This window comes from Clavelina lepadiformis, chromosome 5 (genome assembly GCF_947623445.1).
Source record: "Clavelina lepadiformis chromosome 5, kaClaLepa1.1, whole genome shotgun sequence".
Classification (NCBI taxonomy): domain Eukaryota; kingdom Metazoa; phylum Chordata; class Ascidiacea; order Aplousobranchia; family Clavelinidae; genus Clavelina; species Clavelina lepadiformis.
The window spans coordinates 16317875-16344488 of record NC_135244.1 but is presented as its reverse complement, the minus strand read 5'-3'; the positions used below and the strand labels follow the sequence as shown (position 1 = coordinate 16344488).

Genomic DNA, 26614 nt, shown 5'->3' with positions numbered 1-26614 from the left:
CAGAAAGGCAGGCTCAAGAACAAACGTGTTCCTGGCCTGTACCTCCAAACGATCACAGTTTAGACTAGTGTTTTCCAACATCGAGGTCCTGGCTAAATTTTGGCCAAGCATGTGAACTCAAATTAAAAAACATGTAATCACTTTTTCTTAACTTCAATTTGAGATTGAGCAAGAATACAACTGTATAATGTTAACACTTACTCTCCACTGGAGAATTCGGAATTATGGGAATCATAGTAGTAACTTATAACATAACAGTAACTGCCCAGCTACTCAAGTTGTGACGTTGTCTGATGCCTTAGCATACTAGATAACTAGACCCTTGGGTCTAGTATGCAAAGGCATCCTGTATGGTTATGCACATAGTTGGTCTATACCAGACCCAATTTTTATCCCACGCACACATAGCAACTTTTTAATCTGGGGAATATCTCAAATAAATGAAACTTAACAGCCTTAACTGTTATACGATTTAGCACTATACCTATATACCTGAAATGAATTGATGATTTACCGGACCAGTAAACAGGTAATAGTAAATGTATCACAATAAACATGAATAATGGTTAGTACGGTCACCAAACATATTTCTTTCCAAAGTTGATCTTACTGCAACACTAATTTTTGCCCAACACAATAGTGCTCAAACATCGATTGAAACGGAGATACCCAACACGTGTTTGTGAAGTACGATTTTATGGTTTGTGGCGTACAGTCGTATATGGTCGCTGGGCAGACAAGGTTTACATTAGCGCACAAAAGATTATTTTAAACTACAATCCATGATCCATATAACAAGTCTAGGAGGCAAATTCACCAAATTTTAATTAGTAGTTTTTTATAGCCGTACTAACACTCATCTGGACAAATAATGAACCAAACCGATCGTTAAAAATGCTGTTTTCTACCAGGCATAATTTTGTGTTTTCTTGCCATTCACGCTCTTTGTAATTCTCCGGACGAACGGTGTTATATCTTGAAAGCCGACTTGGACGACGGCTGACAGAGCATTCTATAACATCAGAACTTAAAGCGCAACTCATCTTGACTCCTTACGAGGTTGCCCGTCTTTCTCGGAAGCACTTTCGCAGGGATCGATCAGCAAACAGAAAATAATACAAAACTGTATTGAACCGGTTACTTAAGAAATAAATGAACGACTGAATGAACTGACAAACGGTGAACGGAATATAAAGCAAAGAAATCTATGATGGTTAACTAAGGAATGTAAAGAATTCGGTAAAACAGAAAAATTAAAATAATATCCTAAAAGTGACGGTGACATGATGCCATCCGCCACAATTTCAATAAATGAGGATGTTTGACTTGGACGTGATCGATCTTCGAACAATAATCAAACACCAAAAGAACATCCTTCGCTATTGAAGACGATCGTGTTGAAATATTTTGATTGTATCTTATACATGAAAAATTTGTCCGGTATTTCCAAGTTTATCATTCCGCCGAGCAGGTAGCAAACTGTTTAATGAATATTGTAACTATCTCAATCATAGGCGTAGCCATGCAGGAGGTGGGGGGCGAAAGGGACCATGCCCCCCCCCCCAATTTTTGTATCTATAGGCTTCTACATCAGGTGGCGGTGTCTTAAAACAAACACTTTGTAGTTCCCTTGAAGTCATGAAATATCTATATATGTATGAAAACAAACTATTTCCACCTGCTTGGCAATATTTGCAAACTTATCAATAGATCCAAATGCTTAACGAGGTCCCAAGCATTGCAACGTTTACAGCGGAATATCGCACGAAATATTATTGGCATTATATTTAATAAATATTTACTGTAAGAACGAATTCATTTAAATCCAATTGATTGGTTTAGCTTCTGGATATAAGAGTGTGACGAGATGCGCACGCCATAATATTAGCAGCAAAAGTACAATATTGAATTTTTCTTTCGAATACTTGCTATCTCCATAGGCTTATGTATTTTGTCAATTATTTTGGTTGGTTGGTTGGACCAACCATGCAGAAATAATTCTATTTATACAGACAAGAAATATCCCTTGTACATATGGTCACTATGCTCAACTACCCCACCAGAATGAAACTACGCAAGAAAATGAAGACACCAAAACTTTCAAACGCCAAAATACACCAAACAATGGTGTATCTATATTCTATATTATACAGTGTTTTATATAGATATTTGATGTATTTTGCAGTAGAACCAAGACAAAAAACTTGATTGGTTTGCATGATTAAGATAATTAACTTCAAGTTTGTTGGTTTTGATTAATACCACTGTTCAGCTTACGCCTTTCCAGCTTTTTAAAGTTTTTATGAGCTGGACATATAACTTCAGTATCTCGCATTCTTACTTTGCAGCATGGCTTACAGCACAACAGAACACATTTATTTCCACGGGGATTCCCACATCTGACACAGTCATCGTAGACAATCTTTGTTGGTTGATTTGAGGATAAAAACTTCGCAATTTTAGCCGCTTTCTGATCAGGGTTTAAGGAAGTAAAGTCATTGACGTTGTGACCTCGCTTTTTTAGTTTCTTCATTTTCTTTTTGGAAATGTTTAAATCATTGACTGTAGCTCCTGACGAATCATCAGTTTTTGTATTTTTTTGATCAGTTTTTTTCTTTGGAGGAGGACGGACATAAGGTTGACAAAACCAATGTTGAAAGGGTAACTTGTCCTTAGCTGCAGAGTCGGAACCATCACTTTCTTTCCAACAAGTACCTTTACACAATTCTTGTAATTTTTCCACAGCTTTTCGCATTTCAAAGATGTTCCTAGATGCAGACAACAAATCCCTTGCTTCAGTATGAAACCGCAAGCCATGATGACACAATTTAAAGACATGGCCCCTCGCATACGAAGTTGGACAGGGTGGATACTTTTCCACATAATCTAAATACTCAAATGCCATTTCCCATATTACAGGCTTGCCACCGATGAAAAGCATCGGGTTATGCAGGTTTCCCTCTGCTGTCATTACTCCATCGACCCCTGTAACCTTCATACACCTATCAACAATGAAACAAAAAAATCAAAAGTCTTTAGGTAAATGACAATCTTGGCAGCCTTGAGAAAATGTTTATTATGCCTTTGTATCTGACTATTTTCATCAGAGGTTATATTTAAAATTTACCGTTCAATATCTTTTTTATACTGGATATTTCCATTGGCAAATACTGGAATAGAAAGTGCTTCTTTGATAGCTTTAATGTGCTCCCAGTTAGCTAGGCCAGTCATTGGACCTTTCATTTCCTTAGTTCGACCATGAACAGTTAGTAGTTGACAGCCAGCCCTGTATTTTAGAAACAACTTTTACACTACTGTAACATCTTAATTATAGGCAATACAGAAGAATGGAATGACAGCTAACAAAAAAGATTTAATAAATATCTATGGCCTAGTAACCAACCTTTCCAGCATCTTTGCATAATCAACAGTTTTCTGAATATCAGAAAATATTCTTATTTTGCAAGTTACAGGAATTTTTAAACGTTCATGGCAAACTTTAACCAGCTTTTCTACCAATGGCCAGTTGTCTGCCAGAAATGCCCCATAGTAGCCACGTCTTGCAATTGTCTAACAAGTTTTACAATATGACAGTTTTCCATATATAAAAATAGCTGGTACATACCAAAACCAATAGTATTTTATGCAGTATAGCAAAACTACAACCAAATCAAATTATCAGTAAACTATTGGCAAAAGCTATTATAAAGTATTCTTATGTTAAGAGCAACCTGTGGGCATCCTAGATTTATGTCGATTGCATCACAATGATCTTGTGCCATTAATGCTGCCTGAATTAGAACATCAGGGTTGTTTGCACAAAATTGAACAATTAATGGTCTATCGCCGTCACAAGATGTAAGAGCATCTTTCCTACATAAAATGAAAAACTTTTCAGCATCCTACTGTCATAAGTCAAATAAATATCTAGGGTAAACTAGCCAATATATATATATATATGGGTTTATACGAAAGTGTTCAAAAATTATAAACATTAACGTTTTGTATATTTGTCTATGGAGGTTTTCCAGACCATAAGTAGAATTTCTCCTCCATAACCACACTAAATTTCAAATTTCTACATACAGAATTTTCCTAGTTCTATTGCAGCAAACACATCTACCTCAGAGAAAGCTACAGTAAGTTTGATGCCAAAAAATGAAATTTTTATGTCCAACGCAAAACTTTAATACCTCACAATGAAACATGGTAGACGGTTTTTTGCACACCTAAGCTTTAAATCCTTCTCTACATATCTTCCAAAGTTTTTTTAATCATTTTTCTCTATGTGGTCTGAGTTTTGCAAGAGACTCATTACTTTTACAATAAAACTTGTAAACAAGTTTTCCATTAGTTAGTTAGAGCCATCACAACGTCTTTAATTTTCTGTAGGAAATGATGTCCATTAAATAAAGACTTTATGATAAATCTTTAGTATATATGTTGCAAAATAAAACTAAACAGTTTAGATAAAGCAAAAAATTAATAATAACATTTACATATGAATCATACACAAACTATTCATTTTGTGACATTAAACTAATTTCCACAAATTATAATCCAAGATGGCAATATAACAAAAGAAAAGTACAACGAAGTCTTGTTATTCTAGAGTTCATTAATTTAAACTCTCACTACAGTATTCAACCCAACAGCTATTATGGAATGAACTTCCACCTATATCTATTTTAATGCATTGTATCCTATTTCATTATTCTGGAGACCTCACTAATCTCAAACAATGCTCAAGGGACAGCATGTTTCAAATTAAAGATATCTTGTGAATGGTGAATATTAGTTAGTATAAAAAGTTGTTATTTGTAAAACCTATCAATATGTCTACCTTTGTTTTGTAAACTGAGAAATCAGACCGTCTTAAATCATGATGCAACCATTATCACAAGGACACAAAACATCCTTAAAAAAGAAACCATATGGTATCTATAGCTTTGCTCAGACTCAGACTGAACAATATCATTGCACAAACAAAATTGTTGTAGATTTCTCTGTAACCCAACCAGAGATCTTTCTTTGTGCTTGTTTTTAACAAGTTTATAGTTTTATTAAGTTAGTTAGCTAGTTTTTGTTGTTATTTAGTTCAGTAGCTTGCCATGACTTGTCCTTCATATTGCACAAATTTAAGCTAAAACTGTTGATTTCATTGTCGATCATAATGCATTTCCTCTGAGCGCTTGGCTACATACTAACAATAACACAATTTCAAATACAGGTTGCTTGTTTCAGCATCATAGGCAGCAAATTACAAGTTGAGCCTTCGACCACTGGACGACTGAAATAATTTAAGAAGCCTGTCCAGAAATTTTCTGATGTTTGATCAGCAATTTTGCATAATGTCGCTAATTTGAGCAATAAAAGATTGGGCAAATCTTGAATAAAAAACATGATGTCTATGATAAAAAAGTCAAGCATTCAGAACAAAGCAAAACCAACACAGATGCATGTGAAATTAAAGTTATATATATATACTTTAATTAGTATTATTACTTCCACACACCGACAAATGATTTTGCTGACTGGCTGCAAATGAGTACCCTTCAGAAAGTCTAATATGGTAATATTTTTGAAGAAATTTCAATAAGCAATATAGTGAAAAATTGCAGCTTTTGAATACATTATAGACGATGAAATTCTGCTTTTAATGATATATCCAATTTTTTTTGCTGCATGTTCAATAAACCTTGTTCTATTTATAGGGTTGACTTAATAACACCAAGATTTTTTCGTATATATACCAGTTGGCTAGTCTATCCTACGTGTTAAACTCAGCATGCAAGCAAACTATATATATACATAACAAAAATTGTGTTACGGCAAAATACACATTTAATCCATATTATGAAAGTTACACCGTTATCTACATATCTCAAAAATCAAAAGTTCAATACAGAATAGCTGTATAATAAACTAAAACAACATCGATTGTCAAATTAAGTAGGAAGATCTACCTGTATTGTACATTTCTTGTAAACACAGAAGCATGAAACATGGGTGTGTAGCACAGATGAGCTCCATATTTTCGACTAAACATTCTCCATGCAAGTTCACTTTGATCTACCATTGGTGCAACAACAAGGCTAGGTTTCCCCAAAGTTTTTTCCCAAAATTCATACCCTTGTAACTTTTTGTCCATCTTTTCATCGTTTTCCTCCATAACAAAAGTATATGTGTTTGATACCGGTAACCTATAAACACAATGGCAATTCAAGTATTTCTCTTACTTATCCCATATGGTCAATGTCATAATTAGCTGTTGGGCCACATTCACATTTTTCTATTACACATTTTTGGCAATGGGGTAATTGCGTTACTAGAAAATATCAGAAAATTTTTCTGTTCTGTATATTTTGGTTAATTACTGACAACACATCTTTATTTTTTCGTCTCCATCGCGCTAGCCTATTGACGAAAGAGATGATGATGATGAATTAAGGTTCACTTGCTCCTCACTCTAACACGATTTAATAATAAAAATATGCTTGAGAATGGATTTTTAAAGCGGGTACCAATCTACTTTCTATGTAAAACCTCTGTCTCAACGTTAATTGGAGATAATGAACTGCTGTTTTTTATATGCGTGGATTCGTTAGCGGATTATGCATTTGCTTATATTGCACGGGTTTATCACCTGTCACTCACGCGTCAGTGGTGTGTTTTCACAATGATCATCAAAAATCACTAGGTATGAGTGGTTACAGTAACTCCTAACACTTTGCTCCTAAATTTCACAGTACCTTACTGTACTATAACGTTGTTAAATGTCTTAAAACATAGGCAAATTAGACGTTAAACTCGATATGAATGTGGCGCATGTACTGTAAGTTGTGGGAATTCTACTCCAGTCTCCACGCATGGTGCCGCTAGGCATGCTGAATGGTACAAACCAAAAATAGTTTCAGTGCTTAACTGCACTTGTGATCACATCAGCCGTTTTGCATGACAACAACTATGTAATAATCAAATCATACTTTTACAATCACAGATTTATATTCGCAAGTTTATATTGAGCAATATTTCGAAAAAGGTCTGGAGTCTAAACAAGCATTACGTTCTAGCAGCAATGCAGATTATGTTTCTGGTTTTCAACACCACCCGTAAGATATCGTACAGTCAAATTTAATTTACTTGGAGGAAATTGTTGTGAACTGCAGGTTATTAGAAGAATATATATCAGAACTGAGAAACTAGCATTCCTTTTGTGTCCAAAGATTTCGAGTTGGTGTACTTAACTCAGTGTTAATGATATATGGTAACTTTAATCGCAAAGAGGCGCTGCAGGGCAAAAAAAGATGGCAACAGAAGTTCCTGGTTTGGAAGATTGGGGAAAGTGCTTGCTGCGTTGTTTAAACTAGGCAAGTACAAAAATTGGCTTAATTCGCTGCCTTTTTCAACTTGATTAACGACGTGCTTAGTTGTATGGATGGAAAATTACGTCGACATATCGTATGGAGAAGAAACAGTACCGATTGGAGCTGAAGCCTGCGTTGTTGAGGCGTTGAAAGAGGAAGGGTTTAAGGTGAACAGTGTTATTATGTGTAACTAGGCCTAATCTGACGTTATAACGTGGGTTATAGTGTAATTGATTAGATTTCGCCCCAACTATCGCTACAGTAATAGGTGCCGTTAATTTGTTGAGATAATTTAACGTAGGCACCAGCTAGGCAAACCTTAAGTTGTTTTTACAGTAAATGAAATGTATTGAATTGTCTCTATGGCGTACATGGGCCTACAGGTTGTAAAAAGTCCTATGTGTGCGTTCTGTGTATTAATTTCATACATATGACTGTTGTACATAACTAGAGAAAATTTAATTACATAGGAAGCACATCAGTAGGCTTATAAATACATTTGTCTTTCTAGAACAGTATGGTTGTGCTAGGTTAGGTTCAGTAAAGATATGATAAACTGATATATGCTTTGATGTTGTAGGCTAACGCATAACTACGCAATATCTGAGGTCGAACATTTTATAAAATAAATATGTTTATTTTATGAAATATATATATTCTAAAAGTGTATATTCAAGTATTTAATATGGTACTAAAACTACTGATGATAAGTCACTTTTTTGAATTTAAAAGATATATTTTACTAACTTTTTCAATGGCAGTGATACAACGGCTGAATTGTCTACAAAACAATAAATTTTAAAGTTTTTCATGTACCATACTGGTGTTCTGATTATGTTTATGGCAATCATAGATCATATATTATCATGAAAATTTTAAGATTTTAAGCAGGCTATTATTTGTTTATCTTGAGAGTTTGGTTAGATGTTTTACTATATAGTTATTATGATATATGTTGAATGTTTTTAAATAAACTGCATGGTCTCGATAGTTTTAATATGTGTGTTTTGCAGCATTAAAATGATTATTGATTTTGCCATGAACATTATTCAGATTTTCGTTTTAATTTTTGACTGCAAAATGTTTGACATCATAAAGGCGGTCAGAGATTTAACTATTTCATAACTCTACATGCGTAAAATTAATCACCTTTTTGAAAATATATTGTTGTTTTGGGTAGAATTTGTTGAAAAACGGGACACCATAGGTCAGTTGTAAATCATATATACAGGTTATGCTCGGCGGTTTTAGAACATCTAAATTATTTTTCTTTTCTCATGGGAAATCACAGCTTCTTATTGCAAAGGAACATCAATTTACAATACTGGTATATGCCAGTATATAAATAACATCTTTTGCTCAGATAACAGCAAACCAACTGTGGAAGTTTGCTTTCTTAACCTAGTCCTCGAGAAGTCAACTTATGAATAAAACAGGAAGCATTTTTATAGCTTAATAGAGTATAAGCTGATGTCAAGATGAAAAGACAAACTCAGGCAGTATGACTCGTTATTTCGTGTAGTGTTTTAGATTTTTGGCAGAGAGTTGGGCTTTCTCTAGGTTATCACATAATACCAAAGCTTAATGGAAGCTGCTTTTATTTAGCTTAGTGTCAATGTGTGTCATAATTAAGCCACAATGGCCACTGTTATAAGAGTAAAAAGGAAGCGACATGCTGAACCAGCAGAAGCCCTTCTGCTTGCTTGCAAAAAGACCAAGCACGATGAAAACTTTAAAGGAAATAGTGGAATGGCAGACATCATTCAGATCAAAGAGAAGGTATTTCACTACGCAACAACAATGGGTGCAAATGCATCGATGGACGAAACCATCAAAGAAAAAGTAAAAAATGCCATCTTGCTTAGAAACAAATTGAAGACAATATACAAACCACAATCTTCCGAACACGTGCAAAAAACCTTGAAAAAAAAACATGTCATGTATGGCAGAAAGTACAATGTCATCGGATTACCTGACTCAGTTGGTAATGGGGCAGGTCGTAGCTCACAGAATCATAATTCTGGTAATGATAATAACATGCAGTTACCTGTACCTACTGATCAAGATCCACCATCAAATTCACATGAGAAAAGTGATGTGGTACTTGATGGCAAGGATGAACTGAATAATCTTGCTCCCTTGTTGGACGTGGAGGAAGAGGCAGTGAATTCATCTCCTCTAAAATCTGAAGACATACTTTGTAACTCTGTGAAAATGTTTCGAGAAAAGCTTCATGTTTCAGAACCAAAGCAGGATGACTTTGTGTATGACCTTTATGTTTGTAAAAAAACTCCAGAGAAATGGAATATACAAGACATACTATATGTGCAACCCTGCAAGTAAGTTTTGGTTGATATGACTCTGCTTTTGCACTTTTACAAAGCTGTGTCAATTTTACTACTCGATTTATATTCTAAAATATTCAAAATTATTTTAGAGACTTGGAATTTGTTTATGAAAGTGAACCTGCAGAGGAGACTCACCAAGAAGAAGAAGATGATAGCAATGATGAGAGTAACTGGAGAAATGATTACCCAGATGAAGAAAATGATAGGTGAGTGTCTAAAACACCTTACACTAGCTTTTTTTGCATATGTTTGCTGTGATCAAGCGTACCAAGCATAAAAAAGTAACGGTAAGCTAAGTGCATTATTTTACAATGCATTGTATTGTAGAATTGTCTTTAGGCGTTAACGAATTGATTTTTTACCAGTTAACTTGCTTTCAATTTTCAAAGACCGTCTTTGTTCTATTTAGCATCGATGAAGATGAAAAACGATTTTTATTTGATGAAGAGGAAGATTTGAAATACGACAGTGATGATTGTGATCCGCCATCAAGAAACGATGATGGTGATATATACAGCTCTTTATTCGGAAGTCATTCCCGCTATGATGACGATACTTACGATGACGCCGACTACGGTGACGATTATCACAACGATGCGATGTTCAGTCATTTGGACGATTATGCGACTCGTGACAATGACTTTAACGATTATGACGAAAATTACGACGATTTCTGATTGTATTTATAGAAAATTTCACTGATTTGTGGTCCTTTACCCGACAGGCATATCGGTCAAGGTTATCCCACCCTTTTTGTTTTGATCCCGCGCTCTTTCAATGCTTTCAAAAGCTTTTCGTTTCAAATTCACTAATATTATTTTACCGGTAAGGTAAATTTTTCAAAACATTCTTGCCGTTTAGAAAATTTCTCCAATCCCGTTGCATTAACACCTTAAGCCGGCGAGAATAGATATACTGCTAATTTGTTGCACAGTCGTTCAATAATTGATAGGAAATCGAAGTTTCCCACCCCGACATTTCCACTTGGAAGTTGGTGAGAAACGCGCTTGGTGTTTTACTTCGTCCGTTAATTTGCAGCCAAAGAGCGTAATTCGCATTCAGAAATAATCCATAGTTACTTCCTTGCGTCAGTATTCGTACTAGAACTAGACCAATGACGATCATGATGAACGTGTTCCGAGAAATGTGGTATTTTCATGTATTTATCTTTGTCTGCGTAGTGTTGTTAGTGTTACGAACTTTTGCCAATAAAGTGAAACATATTTTAAAAAACAACCTGCATAATAATTTGTGCCGAGTGGCGAAAGATGCACAGTACATGATGTTTTTGCACATTGACATAACACCTCCGTCGAGTCAGACATGATATAATTACTGGTATGGATCCAAACGTCTTGATTAGAACGAGTAAGTACCAAATTTGTTTCATTCAAAAGTAACATTGGTTTGAGATGACCACTGGTTCTTATATGGCAACACAAAACGAACGGTTCACTATTTTGATTAACCAAAGTATTTTTGGTAGTTACATGAGCGATCTACCATCGTTTCATGTGAAATAAGCTGCATACGATCATACTTTGTTAAGCGCAGTTTTCAGCCAAAGCTGTCATGATCAAAATCGATTATTTTGATTAAAAAGTCTAAACTAATTGTGAAGAGAATGCAGAAATTTTGTTTCATGCTTGCATCATATTACCCAGTTATAATTTTCTTTCCAACATTTCGATCGATGGAAAGCGCAGTGACCACGTGTCCACCGAGCGAATTAACACAGACCAGCCTTGTGCTGCTGGCTATTAATTGGTGGTCAGTTTATGCAAACCTCTATACCTTTGGGAGCAACCCATCACCAAAGAGATTCGTTATCTCACGAAAGAAAACCTTCGTTGACATCTAGCATGGTTACCATTTAGTGTCGTTTACTTGTAAATTTTAACAGAAGTACATTGATCAGAATCCTTGAGGCTGCTGCCTCAGTTATTTACTGCATTAGAATTTGTTTGACTCGGCTTGTTTTTAACTATCAAATTTCGCATAAACAACTAAGTTGCGCTCGCAATTTCAACGGGGATTTGAAGAGGTTCGAAACTTTAATAAACCTCGACAGTTGTTCAATAAATCTTTGCCTGGTTTAATCACAACGTCAGCCATGCATAATTTATATTGTTTACCACGACTATTTTTGTAAGTTCCCGTGCAAATCACAGCCTTTTTGCGATTGTACACAGAGATTTTTAAGTTTATAGGCTATAGGCCAAAAACAGTGAGGACAACTTGTCCAAGGGCAAATGCATATCTTCTCTGATTTTAGTTTTTTGTGTAATTTTACCGACACCACTGAGTTTTACAGAAGCTTAGTAGGTTATCTATGGCCCTCGTTCAAGAACAACGGCGGTACAGATGAAAAGAATAGTTTCTGACGTACTTTGGGAGGATATTAATTTTTGCTCTGTAACATTCGATTTACGATTTCCTAAATTTGATTGCTTTTGTTGGTGAAGTGTATGTCATCAATCACTTTGTGAATATTAAATTTTTCGTTAGGTGACATATTACCTTTTATTTTAATAAGGTATTTTGAAATTTTGTATTATCCTATTAAAATGAAAATCAAAACTGTCCCTATACTGACGATTGCAGATTGATATTTTACAGATAAGTCGTTTCACTTGACATTGCGCGGTATTGTCATGTCAAGCTTATTCAACCGATGCCACGTCCCAAATTTGGCTTCGTCAGTTAGTTATCCTGCAAAATTTATTAACAGGACGTTCGTTTTCTTTTTATCAGAAGCTTATCAACTTTCGTGGCGCACATTTTTTATGTTAAAGACGTTTTCAGATTAGAACAAAATTTAAACTGTAAACAGTATCTTTGAAACTGATTGGCCATTAATTCATTATTTTCTGTTGCAGTATTCGCAAGTTAACCTTATGACATCAGCAAGCGGTTTGGACCCTAGCGAGATTTGCTACGACGGGTGCGCTTGCATCGTGCTCTCTTGTGATGACGAAAGCTGTGAGGAAACTTGCCACTGCTTGGATAAGTTTGGCGGCAATTACGTCATTGTAACATCCGATGATGGAACAAAGAAGATACTGCTTGATATTGACGACCATGTCAACGGTCAGCCCACGCCGCCCATTTTTGAATGCAACTCAATGTGTAAATGTTCTGACCAGTGCATCAACAGAGAGGTCCAGCGGGGGGTGAAGGTACCCCTGTTCGTCTTTCAATGCGACGACGACGGTCGCGGATTCGGCGTACGGACCCTGGAGCCCCTCCACAAGGGACAATTCATTTGCGAATACGCCGGTGATATCCTTGACACTTCAGAGGCGGCCAATCGTTCGTCCAGACAAAAATTCGGGGACATGAATTACGTCATTGGTGTGCGTGAACACACCGAGGAGGGCAGTGAAGTAACTTTTATCGACCCCCAAAAACGCGGAAACGTGGGGCGTTTTCTCAACCACTCCTGTGATCCCAACCTGATCATGATCCCGGTGAGATGCGACTCGGAGATCGTGAGGTTGGCCCTTTTTGCCAGGAGAAATATTGAGGCTCAAGAGGAGCTTACATTTCATTATGGAGGTCGTCCAGATGAGTTTAAAGATAATTCATGTTCCAAAATTCAGCGGAAGAAGTGCCTGTGCGGATCACAAAATTGTGAAGAATTTCTCCCGTTTGATCCCTCCCTCTTCCCGCACTACGCAAATGGTAATTAGTCAAGTGGTGACGCCATTATTCCATTGTCGATAAATTTTATATAAGCTTTAATTATTACACTACAGTTAGCAAATTGCGTAGCATTATGGAAGGCGAGATTAATCTCAGGCGTCAAACGTGCGAAATAAGTCCGATAACTCATCTGGCGTAGAGTTTCCGCCAGTTATAACTACCACAACATTCCCGCGAATTTCCGGCAATTTTCCGCACAAAAGTGCCGCAAATGCCGCCGCGCCAGACGGCTCGACAACGAGACCTTTGCCATACAACGCTTTGGTTGCAATTACCAGCTCGCGATCCGTGACGGTGACGATGCCATCAACAAAGGCATTGGCGTGGGCATAGCATCTTTTACCGGTAAACGGAGGCGCCAGTCCAGCCGCCACACTTCGAGAGGTTGGCAGCTGGCATGCTTTGCCTTCTCGGAAGCTCAGTTGCATGGAGTTAGCTGCGTATTAAAAGCATATTACACTGTATGATTAGTCGCCAAATATTTTGCCATTTGAACTATCTACTTATGCACTAAGTATTGCAGAAATATAGTACTTTAGGTGTGAAATGTTGTATAATATATGTAATATTCCCGTGTATGTATATATGGTGAAGTTAGATTATGTAATACTCTCTGAAATTTTGAAGCACTTCAGACGTTTTTCTCTTATTCACTGTATATTGCAAAATGGGCGCTATAACCTTTAACGAACCGTTTTACATAAACCATTTACGCCAACACTTCACCTGTTTCTGGTTCCACACCATATATTCGTGTATTTTCAAACCCGCTTAGTTTAATAGCAGCTGATATCCCAGACAGCAGCCCGCCGCCTCCACAGCAAACGACCACTACATCAGGCGTGACATCTTCGATGATTTCCAATCCCAAACTGTAAATAAATGTTTTTGTTTTCTATGAAAATGAACCCATCTTATCCGGTGCATGTTTGTACGTATGTAAAGGTTTTATGTAGTTATTATAGGCCTATATAGGCGAAGGCTTTCTATATATGTATAATTGTTTATGTTTTTATGTGTTCGTACATTCAGGTGAGCTCTACATGCCAAAGAACTACCGTTGTTGGCAATTTTGCACTGTATTGTACAAGCGTTGATTTTTTGCGGATTTCTGTTAACCTCTTTTTTCATGTGCACCTTTTATTGTTGCTTCATTTCATTGTTAGCATTTTTCGCTGTTGCTTTATCGTTTTGAAAATTGATTTTAGCGTTGTTATTGGATTTTGAATACTCGAACTAAACTGATTGCAGTGCCATAACTTTACCATTATTATTCATCAATAAAGTGTTAACCAAGGAGAGTTTTGATGAAAGAAAGATTCAATGTACAGTTAGCTGCTAGGCGATAGAACCGAATGACAGCCCAAGCATTTGAAAATTTTACAATCTTAAAATATTTGGAGGAACAGCGAGTTACCATACCTGCCGTATCCGGCAATGAGATCATAATCATTGAACGGATGGAGAAAGGTCATACCTTCTTTCTTCACCAATTCGCCAACTTTAGCCATGAGGTCTGGAGATGGAACGCGAATAACGTCACACCCTTCACTCTGAAACATTATAAAATATTAATTAACCCGAAAATTATCATAACAATTATTTGGAAGCCAAACGCCGTCACAAGGCAAATATTTCGCCCGCAAAAATTATAACAACAATGTCATTGGCCTTTGTACATAAACAATTAATTACTACAATCAATCTTAGAATAGACTTGGCTTCGATAGCAGTCTGGTATAAATTTATCAAGAATTAATCCAGTCGTTATCAAGAGGTCATCACAAAGGTATTAACTTACTTTTTTCTTTAAAAATACCTTAAGCGGTAAAAAATCAATGCCTTGTATGTATGTATCATCCACAGAAGGCAATATCTCTTTTTTAATCTGTCTCTGAGGCCGATGGACCATATTCCAACAAAACAATCGATTTTATACAACTTTTCTTACTTTTATTAATATCTCTCTACTCCGTGGGGCCGTGTTTGGCATGATGACGGTTCCCTTTAGCCCCATCTGGCGACAGAAGTAAGCGAATGCCTTTCCATAATTTCCAGCTGACATGGTCACTAATCTTTTCGCACAAGATTTTACGTCCGACGACGCTTTCGTCATTTGGCAAGTCACTCCTCTTGCCTTAAATGACCCTGGAATAAACCCAAAAGTCCCAAAGTGCCTTTTGTTTTTATACTAGCAACATGGTTTTAGTGATACAAAGAAGCTATCAGATTGTAACAATGACACGAAGTTAAAAATCTTCTTAGCTTATAAATAGCTTTCATTTGCAATTTTATAGGCCTGCAATTAATGTCGTCAATTCTACTCATTATATTTGACCTAGCTATCGTCCACATAGAGCATTTATTCTGTTGGCAGTTGAAACAAAATGTGGTAAATAGCTAAAGCCTAAAACTAATTCTGTTATCACCGGCACATTAAAATAAGTTAACTACGCTGTTGCTATAGCTCACCTGTCGTTTGCATGTTCTCAAGTTTCAAGTGAACTTGAACATCATCTTTGCATTTTATCATCCCTAGTTGCTCCACATTTCTTAAAAGCGGTGTCTTAACGCAATCTGGTGACTGCTTTATGATGTCATAAGCCTCAAAAATCGCCGGTTTGGTGACAATACTATTGTCGCTGTTGAAAACAAATATCCTTCCAAGTTCATACCAGAGTGGCCTTAAGTTCTATGTCAATTAACTTTATTTTAGGTTGTTGTAAACGTAAACTATAGCGAACTAGTTCATTGTCTGTTTAGGCAATCATGCACATAAATTTCCTACGTACAATATTGTTCTTGGAAGGTGAGATACCTTGTTGAAATAATGTAACTCACCATTCGTCGTTCGCTACGTACAATGTAGATTTGGTGGAACTTTTTATTGGATTCTCCATTTTTACACTGATCACAGTTGACCTTAATGATTTAATTTATCAAAATTGTCCGATTACGAAATTCTGAAACAGAAACCTTTAAAGTCTGTTTTCAAATCTATTTTTAACCTTCACATGTTCTATTCTGCAAAATAAAACAAAATCTGTGGTAAGACGCTAAATTACAAAGATACTATTCAACATTTGCTTTAATTTTTACCATAGCTGGGCACCCGCTCTTCTTAAAAGAGCGTCACTCATGCTACTCGCTGAGAAAAAGATAGCGTTTTTTCTCCCTTCCGCTCTTTTAGCAATTCAAAGGTGTACAGGTATATGCCCTATAGCACGGTGGTCACAGGGCAGGCGGTTACTTGTTAATTGCCTAAAGCTAGTCTCAAAACCAGTGGTTCCCAACCGCGGCTCCAAGGTAGCTTTCTTGCGGCTCTCAATGACCCCTGAAAATCCCACAAAAAAATAAAAAATCTATTGGCAACAATTAGGGCGATTATTTTTTGAGTTGTCAAAAAAAGTCAAAAATTGGTCAAAATTTATAGCGTTAGGTCAAAATTGTTTACAAATTTTTCATTTTACATCTTACAGTTACACCTTGTAGCCTACTTTATACTGCTGTGAATGGTCCATTGTCTACTTATTGTGAATCATAAACCGCCTCCTGAATCCTAAACCACAATTGCGCCTCGACTTGACAAAGTTTTTAAAGCTCAAAGCCAATGCCAAGTTGGACATTAAATTGATTTGTGTTATTTTTCTTGTTAGTGTTGCTATTCGTTGGTACATGATTTCATGCTTTAAAATTTTCGTTATAATTACTTGAGTCTTTTCATGCGGCTCCATACGTACTATGAAGTTTGAAATTCGGCTCCGACACCAAAAAAGGTTGGGAACTACTGCTCAAAACAGTCTTCCTTTATTCACAGCATAACATTAGTCGCAAAGCAGTCAAAAAAATTTAGATTTTCAATATAACTTAATTTTTTTACGAAACTTCTATTTTGTGCTTTCATGGTGTTGTTTGTGCAAAAAAAAAGAGCGACGAACGGATAGCCCTAAAATAGGAGCACACAACCGCTTACACTCCTAAAAAAGGAACGCGCTCGTCCCCATCTCTGATTTTTACTTATTTGGGTGACTTAATCGGTGTCTTCAACATTACTTCACGATAACGTCCTAAATCTTCCTTTTCTTCACATCATTTTGAACCAATCAGATTAATATTTAAAGTGCAGTTACACCCTACAGAACCTGCATTGCATTAAATAAAAAAAAATATTGACAGAAGCACGTTGTATGAAAAGTTTTCCTTGTAGTACTTTATGAAAACCAACAAACTAATCGCAAAAATCGCAATGAAAATGCGAAAACCAAAAAAATACATTCAAACAAGTGTAAATATACAGTAATTGCATTTAATTTGTGTTAAAATCCTGCAGTTCAATTAAAGTAAGACCAAACCGTGAACAGAATTTTACCATATCAAAATATCCTAAGACAAATTACAAAAAAAACAAATGCAAGCACCAGCACAGTGAAAGCGCTATTAAAAAGCTGCATATTTTACAGCAAACTACTTAAATGCAAAAATTTAGCTTGGAAAATCATAGCATGAAAAACAAAGTAGTCACTGCAATAATAATAATGTGGAAAATCAGCTGAGCAAACACACTCATCAAAATACGTTAATGCAAAAAATATAATAAATAAAAACACCTTAAACAAAACTTGGACCAACAAATTTCAAAAAAGCACGCCACAACAGGCAGAATGAAATATTATGGAGCTTTTAAAATCTAGTGATGCTGTATGCCAAATCAGCTCCATAACATTGTGTTATCAGGAACTTTTGATTCATCAGGTTGCTGTGGTGGTGGTCTCACGCAAGATCGTATAAAACTAACTGTTTGTTGGTAGATATGGCTGTGGCGACTAGAAGGTTTGCAAATATTCAAGTGATTGGTATCTGCCAGGATAAATTCGCCAACACCTGGATCTACAAATACACATTTTTAACAAGGTGTTTGGGGTTCATAAGAATACTGTACCTTGACATGAATCAGAGTAGAGATGTTTAAATGTGCAAAAATTCTGATACATGCTATCGAAATTTAAAATTTAACGTGTGAATAAGGTTAAAAAGATACAGTACATAATGGGCACGGCATTTACCTAAAACCTCCATTATTGTAAAAGTTTTGGGCAGTTGCCTGATTGTATCATAAAAGATTTAAACAATTATTTGACTAATGTCAACAATTATAAGTGTAGTATTACAAACCCGCTGATTCTGGAGGTACAATGTGGAGTTTGATGTATGCACCCAGTCCTATGTTGGTTGTTTGCATCTCTCCAAATGTGAGAACGTTTAAACTGTTATTACTTACCAGTTCTTTTAAATAATCATTAAGTAGACTCAGTTGAGGTGAATCTGAAATTTATATTGCACGTAATTGCAACATAAGAGTAATAAAAAAATGCAAGAAGTTAAAGGGACTGTAGATGCAAAAGTGTTAGTACCATGACTGAGTTCCATGACTTCTACCGAAGGAAAGAACAGTTTTCTAATTTTTCGAGAGTAATTGGCAAGTTGTGAGCCAAAGTGAGGTGTACTGTAGAAAACTATGCCTCTGTAAATTACCAAAAAATACCAGTAAGTAAATGAATCGTGTAGAGGAAGGCAACAGTACAATTGGCTTGAGTCAATTGATCGTCAATTTCAACTTACATCTAGTTTTGTAAACAGGTTAGGAATACATACATGGTTAAAATATAATGAACAACGTTTTATCTTATTTTATGTCATGGCTCACGTCAAACCACTACAATTCCCTGTCAGGTGTTGATGTTAATATCAATGGTATGTGCAATTTATATGCTGTCTATGCATTTCTTTTCTGTTAATACGTTCACAATTATATAGCTTAACTTACTTGGTTTGTTTCAAGACTTTTCCAAAGTCTTTGGGGTTAATCTTTGCATCCGCAAGCATTCTTTTAATAATTAATCCACCCATTGAGTGTGCAACCCAAACAATTGGTCTAGACAACATTACAAAGTTTCCATTATAAGCCAAATCACTTGTCAAAGGAGAAACAAAACAGGCACTTGCCTTTCTCCAATGCCCGCTTTCATCATCTTTTCAAGAAGTATTCGGCTGCGATATGAAATAGTCCTTCGTTCCAGCTCATGCGGACACAAGGACATCCACTCACTTAGGTTGGTATCATACTCAACACACATAACCCGACAACCAGGTAAATCTATAGGTAGCCAGTCCTATGTATACAGAGCCATGTAGCGTAGGATTAAACTGTGCAATGTATGACATAACAATACAACTGAAAAGCTTTGATAAAAAGCTGATAATACAGTGTTGAAAATTACTAAGTGATACCTCTGGCCAGCAATCTGTTCTATTTTTATCTGTTCCACTCACGCCATCTTGCTGCCTCCAAGAATAAAATGCCCCACCCATTAAACCATGAACAAAAATTATATCAGCTTCTGGCTTTAACCTGACCAGAACATTGTGGAGTATTATGCATCATGTTAATTGGTAGAAAGCTTAATTTCAAAAATGTCATTATTTATCAACTTTCTCCATGCGTCCTAAGAAACTAAAGAAACTTGCTTTGAACGATGCCTTGGATATAAAACATAAACACCATCTTCAAAATTCTCTTTCATTGCTTCTCTGTCCAAGTTGGCCAGTCCTCTTGAAGCCTAAATTGATCATTGCAACATGATGGGTGTAAACAAAGCATTTAAATCGATCTTTTACGTTCTGCAGTGGTTTTACGTATGCTTCCACCCACCTGTATTCTCATGGGAGCATAAGGAGATTTTGAAATCTCAGCAAGCAATGATACCCAACCAGATTGATATATTTGGGTATGAAATTTCTCATATAAACAAATGTTGCTGACGATTCTGTAAATATGACATATTCTGTAAGAGCCATTGCACAAAATCAGCAATTATCATAACTTGCCAGTAAATCTATTTGCATCATTTCAGTAACTATATTCATGTTTATTTAGTCGAACCTCACAATATTCTGCTGGATTTTGGGGTGGTAATGTCTCATCTTTCGAATCCTTTCTAATAGCTGAAGAACACCGCTACTAACCATCACTTGGCAATGTTCTTCAAACTATTTAAAAAATATATTTTACCCCAAGGCGATGAATTAATAGAAAAAAATATACAAACCGTTGCAAACATAGCACCAAAAAGTTTCCCATCACAAGTTATTAAAATGTGAGACACTTAAGCATGAAGAATCACATGTGAATGTTTGACGAGTGCTTGTAGACAGAGCAGCTCCACTTCTTCCTGAGGCCTAATATGACGAGTGTAATTGATGCCGCTTCCACCAAAACACCACAAACCACCCTTTAAAATAAGACAGATTAAGTTTGCAATACAGCTCTGAGTCAAGCTACAGTCAGAAAAAAAACAAAGGTTGTTTGAGTCAAATACTGACTCGATTTTGCTTCTGCTCATCACTCAGATTCAAAGCCCCAGACGTGAAGTGTTGGATGCATTTCTCAACATCTCTTTGGGGAAGCTTCACCAACAACTCACGTAGCATGTCCTCTAAGGAATAAATAACAACAAAGGTAACTTTTTGGTCATTTTCAAACCAACTAAATTAATAAGAAATATAGCCAGAACCTGCAATTAATTACCGACAGTTCCTTCACTTCCTTCGAATCATTGCAGAAAGGTTCAAAAAATTACCTATCTCTTCCTCTCCAGCTATTTCAGGCAGTGCTGGTGGTGAGAGAAAAAGGCGTTGGTCAACTCCATTAGTTCTTGCTAAACCAATGCATGTTGTTGAATCTAGTGCCTGTGCCAGTGTATGGAATTCAGCATCTGTCAAATAGAAAATCTCTGTATGATAAACGTCGGTGACTGAAATCAGACATGTGACTTGACACATCAAACAAAGCACTGGTAACTGCCTCCAAATCTGCTAAGATGGCTGAAGGAAGAACAAATTAAATTGACTTTCCTGCACAATATCCTACACTTCTAGAAGTGCTAATCATTTGTCATACCAAGATTAAAATTATCTATTTCAGACGTGCTCATGCAGTCTTTCAGTTTTCTTTCTTTAGCTTGCTTTTCTTTCCAGTGTCTCTCTTCTAACTCAAAAGATAAACCCGTTTTAAATATCTCCTTACTGTACAAAGTAGCCTACTAATTAATAATAATTATCCATCATATATGTTACCAAAAATTCTTACAGAAGCATACGTTTTCTGACTTATTTCAAACTGTTACCTATTATATAATTATTATTATGCAATATATTTACAATGCAAATGCAGCAGGATATTTTAAAGATACAGTCGACTCCGCTTAATTCGGACACTTTGGTTCCGCTCACTTTTGGCCGAATTAAGCGGAGAAACGGCTTTATCCGAATTAAGCGGAAAATCAATTGTTCGTTTCATGGTCATGCATAAAGGCAAAAAACGCATTTAAAATACTGTAGTGTTGCGTAATAAATGAATTGCAGCTGCGCTATACTGCAGTAACTGGCACTGATCGCATAAAACGTCTTCGTTTACTTTAGTGAGCAATTTCACTTTTTCTGATAAACTTTTCTGTACAATTTTGTCCTACAAGATGGACGCAATTGTACCGAAGTAAAAGCGACTATGAAGCTGGCACGGCGTTATATGAGTTCATTGTCGATTGTTACTGCATGGATCGTCATTGTTTCACCATAATCACTCATAATGCAATTGAATCTTGTCTTAAAACGAACGAAGTATTGTTTATTGTGTCATAACCTAACGATGGAATTGCGAACCTGTGTCCGAATTAAGCGGAGAATCGTCCGAATTAACAGGAGTTTTTTACGTTCAATTTTTACTTTTGTTCGGTTCCCGAGCATTTTGGCCGAATAAAGCGGTTGTCCGGTGTCCGAATTAAGCGGATTCGACTGTATATGCTAAACACGATCGCTTTAATGTTAGTTTGTTAACACTTACCATTCCAATCTTTATAAGCTGCAATAGATTCTACAGCTTTCAGGCGAATGTTCTTATTTCTAGAATAAGCTTCACGAAGCACTGACCAAGGAGATATATAATCCTCAGCCAAATCAACACTATTCTTGTCAACCAGTAAAATGAACTTTGCTGTCAAGAACATATTAGTTTTACAAACGAGATTTAAAAGACAATGACAAAGTCAAAACAGTTTGGTTTTAAATTTTTGGGACTACTAACAACTGAACAACTTTCAACTAATAGGCCTATACATATTGGTGCTGGAAGAATTTCCTTGATAGCTCGGCGTGCCTTCTGGCTTAAGAAACCTTTGTTTGGATCGTCAAAAGATTGATTCTTGTAGTGTTGTTTTCTGTAAAATAAAGTTATTCCACTAGCCCAGTATGTATTATACATACACAGAAAAGATAGTCAATTTAACATGGCAACAAAAATATATTTAAGTGATATAAAAATAATATAAGAAAGCGAGACAAGAAAAGCCAATCAGGCTGAAAGTCATTTCCCAAATTTTTTGTAATGATTCAACCTTAAAAATCACTCACTCAAGGTAGATGTACGTTTTACGTTTTTCTTTTTCTAACACATTTGTAGGAATCCCCAACTGCTTCTTAAATTTATCGAGACCACATTTCAGTGTTGAATACAAAACAACAGAACCAAAAGCTCCAACAGTCAGTGCTCGTATAAAAGCTGCACAACAAATGCTCTCATTACACTTATATACTGTAGCAGTTAGGTATAATGGATTTTTTATAGAAAATTATATCATAAAAACACAAAAAAATACAATCTACAACTTGTCATACCGCGTTTTCTTTTGAGCATAATTCCAAAGCCAGAACAGTTAATAATAAGGTCAGTTATTGAAATGGCTATGTCATCATATTCATGCAAGGGGTCACTTTTACAATCACCTACATTTCACATTTTGAGTGTAAAAAGAATCTAAAGAAATTTTGTATTTAATTGTAATGTTTTATGCAAACAAAACAAAGAAATCCATACTGTGAACATCAGCATCACAACACAATTTTCACACCTCATGATTTAACTGTATAGACATGTCTTACAAAACTATAGAAATCGTTGCTGCAATAATACTATTCAATAACTTCCACTCAGTAAAAACATACAACAGAATATAGCATTACTGGTGCCATTTTTTGCTGTGGTGATTCGTTAAACATGCATTCATGTTGATAAACTGCCTTCAAGATGTGTCAAATCTAGCAGCTATATACCGTATATAATATCTGTTTAAAATTTAAAAACTTTCATAGACCAAGTGATGAAATATTTAAAACATGACATAACCAAAAATTCTCACAAAATTAAAATCAGCTAACGACAACTGCAATTTTTTTGGCAGATATGAACAAATTTCAAAAAATTGATGACGCAACAATGAATAACCAGCTTTCAAATTTTTCTTGAAATTAAGTACCACTAAATTATCAAACTTCAAAATATAGTTATATATATAGTTTAAACTTTATTTAAGAACCGCTTCAAAATGAAAACACTGCACTATACTGCTTAGTCGGAGCTAAAGCACTACACAAAGTTACAACTAAGAAGTGGATTGGTTTCTTTTATTCTTGGCTTCAGAGCAAAGCAATAAGCAAGGGTTGTTTTAATAGTAACTCAAGTACAACGTTACACGTTTCTGTGTTTGGTCTCTGGTCACTTTCTCAATTGGTTTTCTTTTGAAGACTTTTCATCACCGCGAGTGCTATTGCTGTGATTGTTATTTCCATTTGAATTTCCTGAAGCAGATTCCTTATTATCTAGACGATTTCTGTTCATTTTTACCATGTAAATGAAATATGCAAGAGCTTCCTTTTCATTTACAGGCATTGTTCGAAAGTGCCTACTTACATTCTCGGAAAGTTGGGCTTTTGTTAGGCCTTGACGTGTCTGGAGTTTGTAGTATCTTTTGTATCGGCGCAATGTGTTCATCTGCAGTTGTTCTAAAGCAACATCAGGATAGTCGTTGTGGTTATCACGATCACCACTATCCTTACGTTTTCGTTTCTTGCCGCCATGGTTTCCATGATCCATAGCCATTATTTTTGCACTACAGTTCTTAAGCAAATCTATTTAACTTTTAAGAAAGTACTGTACTAAGTTTTGAAAGTCAAAAATCTTGCAAAGAATATGAGTAGTGTTGCAATTACTAAAGAATTTCACCACAAAAGTAAAATTAAAAAATAGGCATTTGTAGATGAGACATATTCTTATTGAAAATAATGGTACAACAGATACATATTACTTACACAGCACAAAGTAGGGGCCTCGTTTGCTTTTGCACTCGTAGTCATACATGAGTAAGCCTCATCCTCATAATGGAAAAAAATTATATTGTAATAATCCCTCCATATTTGATTTTGATATGCTCAACTACAAAGTGTGGCAGTTTTCGACAAGAAATCACGTGTGCAAAGACACATTTTTTGGCATGACATTAAGTAACGAAGCTTTAATTCTTTGTTTATTTATTATAAATTGGCGCTCAAGCAAACTACTAATCCTTATTTGTTTATCATGAATTGGAGTGAAGACAAAAAATGTCTGACAGACACTAGAAAACGAGATACATATTCACCTCCTCTTAATTGCTCAATTGGCTTTCGCAAAACTAGGCCTAGCCTAGAGTAGGCCTACAGCCTCTCTCAGACATTGTTTACTTATGGTCACTTTCCTAAAAACCTTAGAATTTTATCAGCAATCTATCAGCTTAAATTGTAAACTTTGACGGACACGAGCAACAGAGAAAAAAGGTATTCTGCACATAGTAACAAAACTTACAAAATAAGCTTCACAACTAAATCCATATGAGAAAAAAGAGTGAGGTTTCTATCCTATAAAGAATAAGTACCCAAAAAATAATTTGAAGTGGCTATTTCACTGTATGGAGGTCAGGCAGCTTGTTGTTAAAGATAGGCGATTAGGTTAGGTGAACGTGTATGCAAAAAGTTAAGTTTAGCCATTACAGGTTTAACTGGAGTTAGATGAAGACCGTTCAGTTAAGTTCACAAAAAACTGTTAAAAATAGTTTCGAATTCACGATTGTTTGCAAACAATCAAAACAAAACAATTTCATACAGATAGCTAATGGTATGGTAATCCTTACCCTCAGATTGAGCAAAGTTTTAACACGACTTAAACCCGGTTACCCAGTAATGATCAGGATAAAGATTGTTCTACCATAACCATACCATATGCTAAACTACAGAGTATGACGGTTTTCGTGCAAAAGAAAAATTGCGTTGAGCAAGAAAGCAGCCGATGTGCACCGACTTGTGGCCCAAGCACGTTTAGCGTTTGTGGTAGGCAAGGTGCGGCGTATTATTTTATTATTAAAAAAGGAGAAAAAAGTAGTTTCTCGGGTGTGCTCTCACCAGGCAGCCATACCTGCACTCCGCAGTCGATGTCCATACGGACAAAGTCAATACGAATGGGGGTCCCAGATTAGAAAGTTTGCTATTTTTTGGTGAAAAATCCTCGCGCAATCAAGATGAAACAATCGCCATTATAACCGTAACTAATTTTTATCGTCTGTGCACTTACAGACTTAGGAAACTATCCAATCTGGCGCGGGTCTCCTTTACTTTTTCTCTCACATATCAAGGTCGAATAGCGAGGAATTATTACGTCATAACTCCTGCTCTGTTATCTCATCACTCTTTTCTATTCAGGCCTTGATGTGGGGAGTGCAAAAGTACAGCAAACCCCGATACTGTACCTAAACCAGTGGCAGTACGTTGTACGTACCATACCATTATGATAATTAATTAATAGAGCATCGCTTCAGCTTCTGACAATCTGACTTCTGAGACTGAGTGCTTGATATTTTCTTTTAAATAAGGGGAATACCCAGATCATACTGTAATAATAGACATCGTACATGCTAATGCAGGCTTATCTACGAAAACTTAAATTTTTAAAATTTGTATAAAACTTTTTTAAAATTTATCCTTTTTGCACGCTAAAAGCGCTTAAAGTAAAATTAAAGTCACGCATTCTTTGATGGCACTTGATTATTTTGCCCATTTTTCACAACGCAAAATGCTGTAAGCTATATTTGGGAAGTTTTTGTTGCAGATAAGACTAGACACTAGACTATGTTCCTCGTGTACAGCCTAATTTCTGAACAGTTTATCAAATTATCATTCAGAACTTGTCCGACCTTGCATATATGTGTATAAATTGCAATGCATCTATCAGTTCGAAATCTATAATTTTTTTCCAAAAATAGTGATGCTGAGACC

At 35.8% G+C, this 26614-nt stretch overlaps 5 protein-coding genes across 6 annotated transcripts; 2 read left to right on the top strand and 3 right to left on the bottom strand.

The window, feature by feature from the left end:
* Positions 1 to 1758: 1758 nt before the first annotated feature.
* On the bottom strand, positions 1759 to 6203 carry LOC143459109 (tRNA-dihydrouridine(16/17) synthase [NAD(P)(+)]-like). The gene is made up of 5 exons (XM_076956085.1): positions 5967 to 6203; positions 3732 to 3873; positions 3404 to 3570; positions 3128 to 3286; positions 1759 to 3002 (listed from the first exon to the last, which is right to left on the bottom strand). The coding sequence occupies exons 1-5, from the start codon at positions 6170 to 6172 to the stop codon at positions 2237 to 2239; spliced, it is 1440 nt and encodes a 479-aa protein (XP_076812200.1). The 5' UTR covers positions 6173 to 6203; the 3' UTR covers positions 1759 to 2236.
* A 1108-nt stretch (positions 6204 to 7311) lies between these two features.
* On the top strand, positions 7312 to 14721 carry LOC143459497 (histone-lysine N-methyltransferase SETMAR-like). The gene is made up of 2 exons (XM_076956685.1): positions 7312 to 7534; positions 12595 to 14721. Exons 1-2 carry the CDS (start codon positions 7439 to 7441, stop codon positions 13405 to 13407), a joined length of 909 nt encoding a protein of 302 aa, XP_076812800.1. The 5' UTR covers positions 7312 to 7438; the 3' UTR covers positions 13408 to 14721.
* Positions 7541 to 12588, top strand: LOC143459495 (putative RNA polymerase II nuclear localization protein SLC7A6OS). Its single transcript, XM_076956683.1, has 3 exons — positions 7541 to 9706; positions 9805 to 9921; positions 10125 to 12588. The coding sequence occupies exons 1-3, from the start codon at positions 9006 to 9008 to the stop codon at positions 10390 to 10392; spliced, it is 1086 nt and encodes a 361-aa protein (XP_076812798.1). The 5' UTR covers positions 7541 to 9005; the 3' UTR covers positions 10393 to 12588.
* Positions 13439 to 16440, bottom strand: LOC143459496 (L-threonine dehydratase catabolic TdcB-like). Its single transcript, XM_076956684.1, has 6 exons — positions 16262 to 16440; positions 15893 to 16062; positions 15372 to 15568; positions 14843 to 14973; positions 14147 to 14292; positions 13439 to 13856 (listed from the first exon to the last, which is right to left on the bottom strand). Exons 1-6 carry the CDS (start codon positions 16318 to 16320, stop codon positions 13513 to 13515), a joined length of 1047 nt encoding a protein of 348 aa, XP_076812799.1. The 5' UTR covers positions 16321 to 16440; the 3' UTR covers positions 13439 to 13512.
* A 1159-nt stretch (positions 16441 to 17599) lies between these two features.
* LOC143459847 (protein SERAC1-like) lies at positions 17600 to 24357 on the bottom strand. Of its 2 annotated transcripts, XM_076957145.1 has the most exons (18): positions 24222 to 24357; positions 23150 to 24109; positions 22886 to 23033; positions 22592 to 22692; positions 22320 to 22469; positions 21378 to 21464; positions 21058 to 21192; positions 20801 to 20913; positions 20602 to 20709; positions 20361 to 20467; positions 20130 to 20244; positions 19946 to 20037; positions 19709 to 19829; positions 19424 to 19590; positions 19245 to 19352; positions 18832 to 18941; positions 18593 to 18742; positions 17600 to 18307 (listed from the first exon to the last, which is right to left on the bottom strand). In XM_076957145.1, exons 2-18 carry the CDS (start codon positions 23166 to 23168, stop codon positions 18129 to 18131), a joined length of 2010 nt encoding a protein of 669 aa, XP_076813260.1. In that variant the 5' UTR covers positions 23169 to 24109; positions 24222 to 24357; the 3' UTR covers positions 17600 to 18128. The 2 variants fall into 2 exon arrangements, with proteins under 2 accessions (XP_076813260.1, XP_076813261.1); XM_076957146.1 differs by lacking the exon at positions 21378 to 21464.
* Positions 24358 to 26614: the final 2257 nt, after the last annotated feature.

Bases quoted from the DNA above. Each gene is read 5' to 3' on its own strand.
- LOC143459497 (XM_076956685.1), top strand. From the start codon at position 7,439: ATGGAAAATTACGTCGACATATCGTATGGAGAAGAAACAGTACCGATT. The intron at 7,535-12,594 runs GTGAACAGTGTT...TTTCTGTTGCAG, and splicing joins TGAAAGAGGAAGGGTTTAAG to TATTCGCAAGTTAACCTTAT.
- LOC143459495 (XM_076956683.1), top strand. From the start codon at position 9,006: ATGGCCACTGTTATAAGAGTAAAAAGGAAGCGACATGCTGAACCAGCA. The intron at 9,707-9,804 runs GTAAGTTTTGGT...AAATTATTTTAG, and splicing joins CTATATGTGCAACCCTGCAA to AGACTTGGAATTTGTTTATG. The intron at 9,922-10,124 runs GTGAGTGTCTAA...TGTTCTATTTAG, and splicing joins CCAGATGAAGAAAATGATAG to CATCGATGAAGATGAAAAAC.
- LOC143459109 (XM_076956085.1), bottom strand. From the start codon at position 6,172: ATGGAGGAAAACGATGAAAAGATGGACAAAAAGTTACAAGGGTATGAA. The intron at 3,874-5,966 runs GTAGATCTTCCT...CATTTTATGTAG, and splicing joins ACAAGAAATGTACAATACAG to GAAAGATGCTCTTACATCTT. The intron at 3,287-3,403 runs GTTGGTTACTAG...TCTAAAATACAG, and splicing joins TATGCAAAGATGCTGGAAAG to GGCTGGCTGTCAACTACTAA.
- LOC143459847 (XM_076957145.1), bottom strand. The intron at 22,470-22,591 runs GTATAGGCCTAT...TGTTCTTGACAG, and splicing joins AATTCTTCCAGCACCAATAT to CAAAGTTCATTTTACTGGTT. The intron at 19,830-19,945 runs GCAAGTTTCTTT...TGTTCTGGTCAG, and splicing joins TATCCAAGGCATCGTTCAAA to GTTAAAGCCAGAAGCTGATA.
- LOC143459496 (XM_076956684.1), bottom strand. From the start codon at position 16,320: ATGGAGAATCCAATAAAAAGTTCCACCAAATCTACATTGTACGTAGCG. The intron at 15,569-15,892 runs GTGAGCTATAGC...GGTTTATTCCAG, and splicing joins TGAGAACATGCAAACGACAG to GGTCATTTAAGGCAAGAGGA. The intron at 13,857-14,146 runs GTGAAGTGTTGG...TTTAATACGCAG, and splicing joins TGGTGTGGAACCAGAAACAG to CTAACTCCATGCAACTGAGC.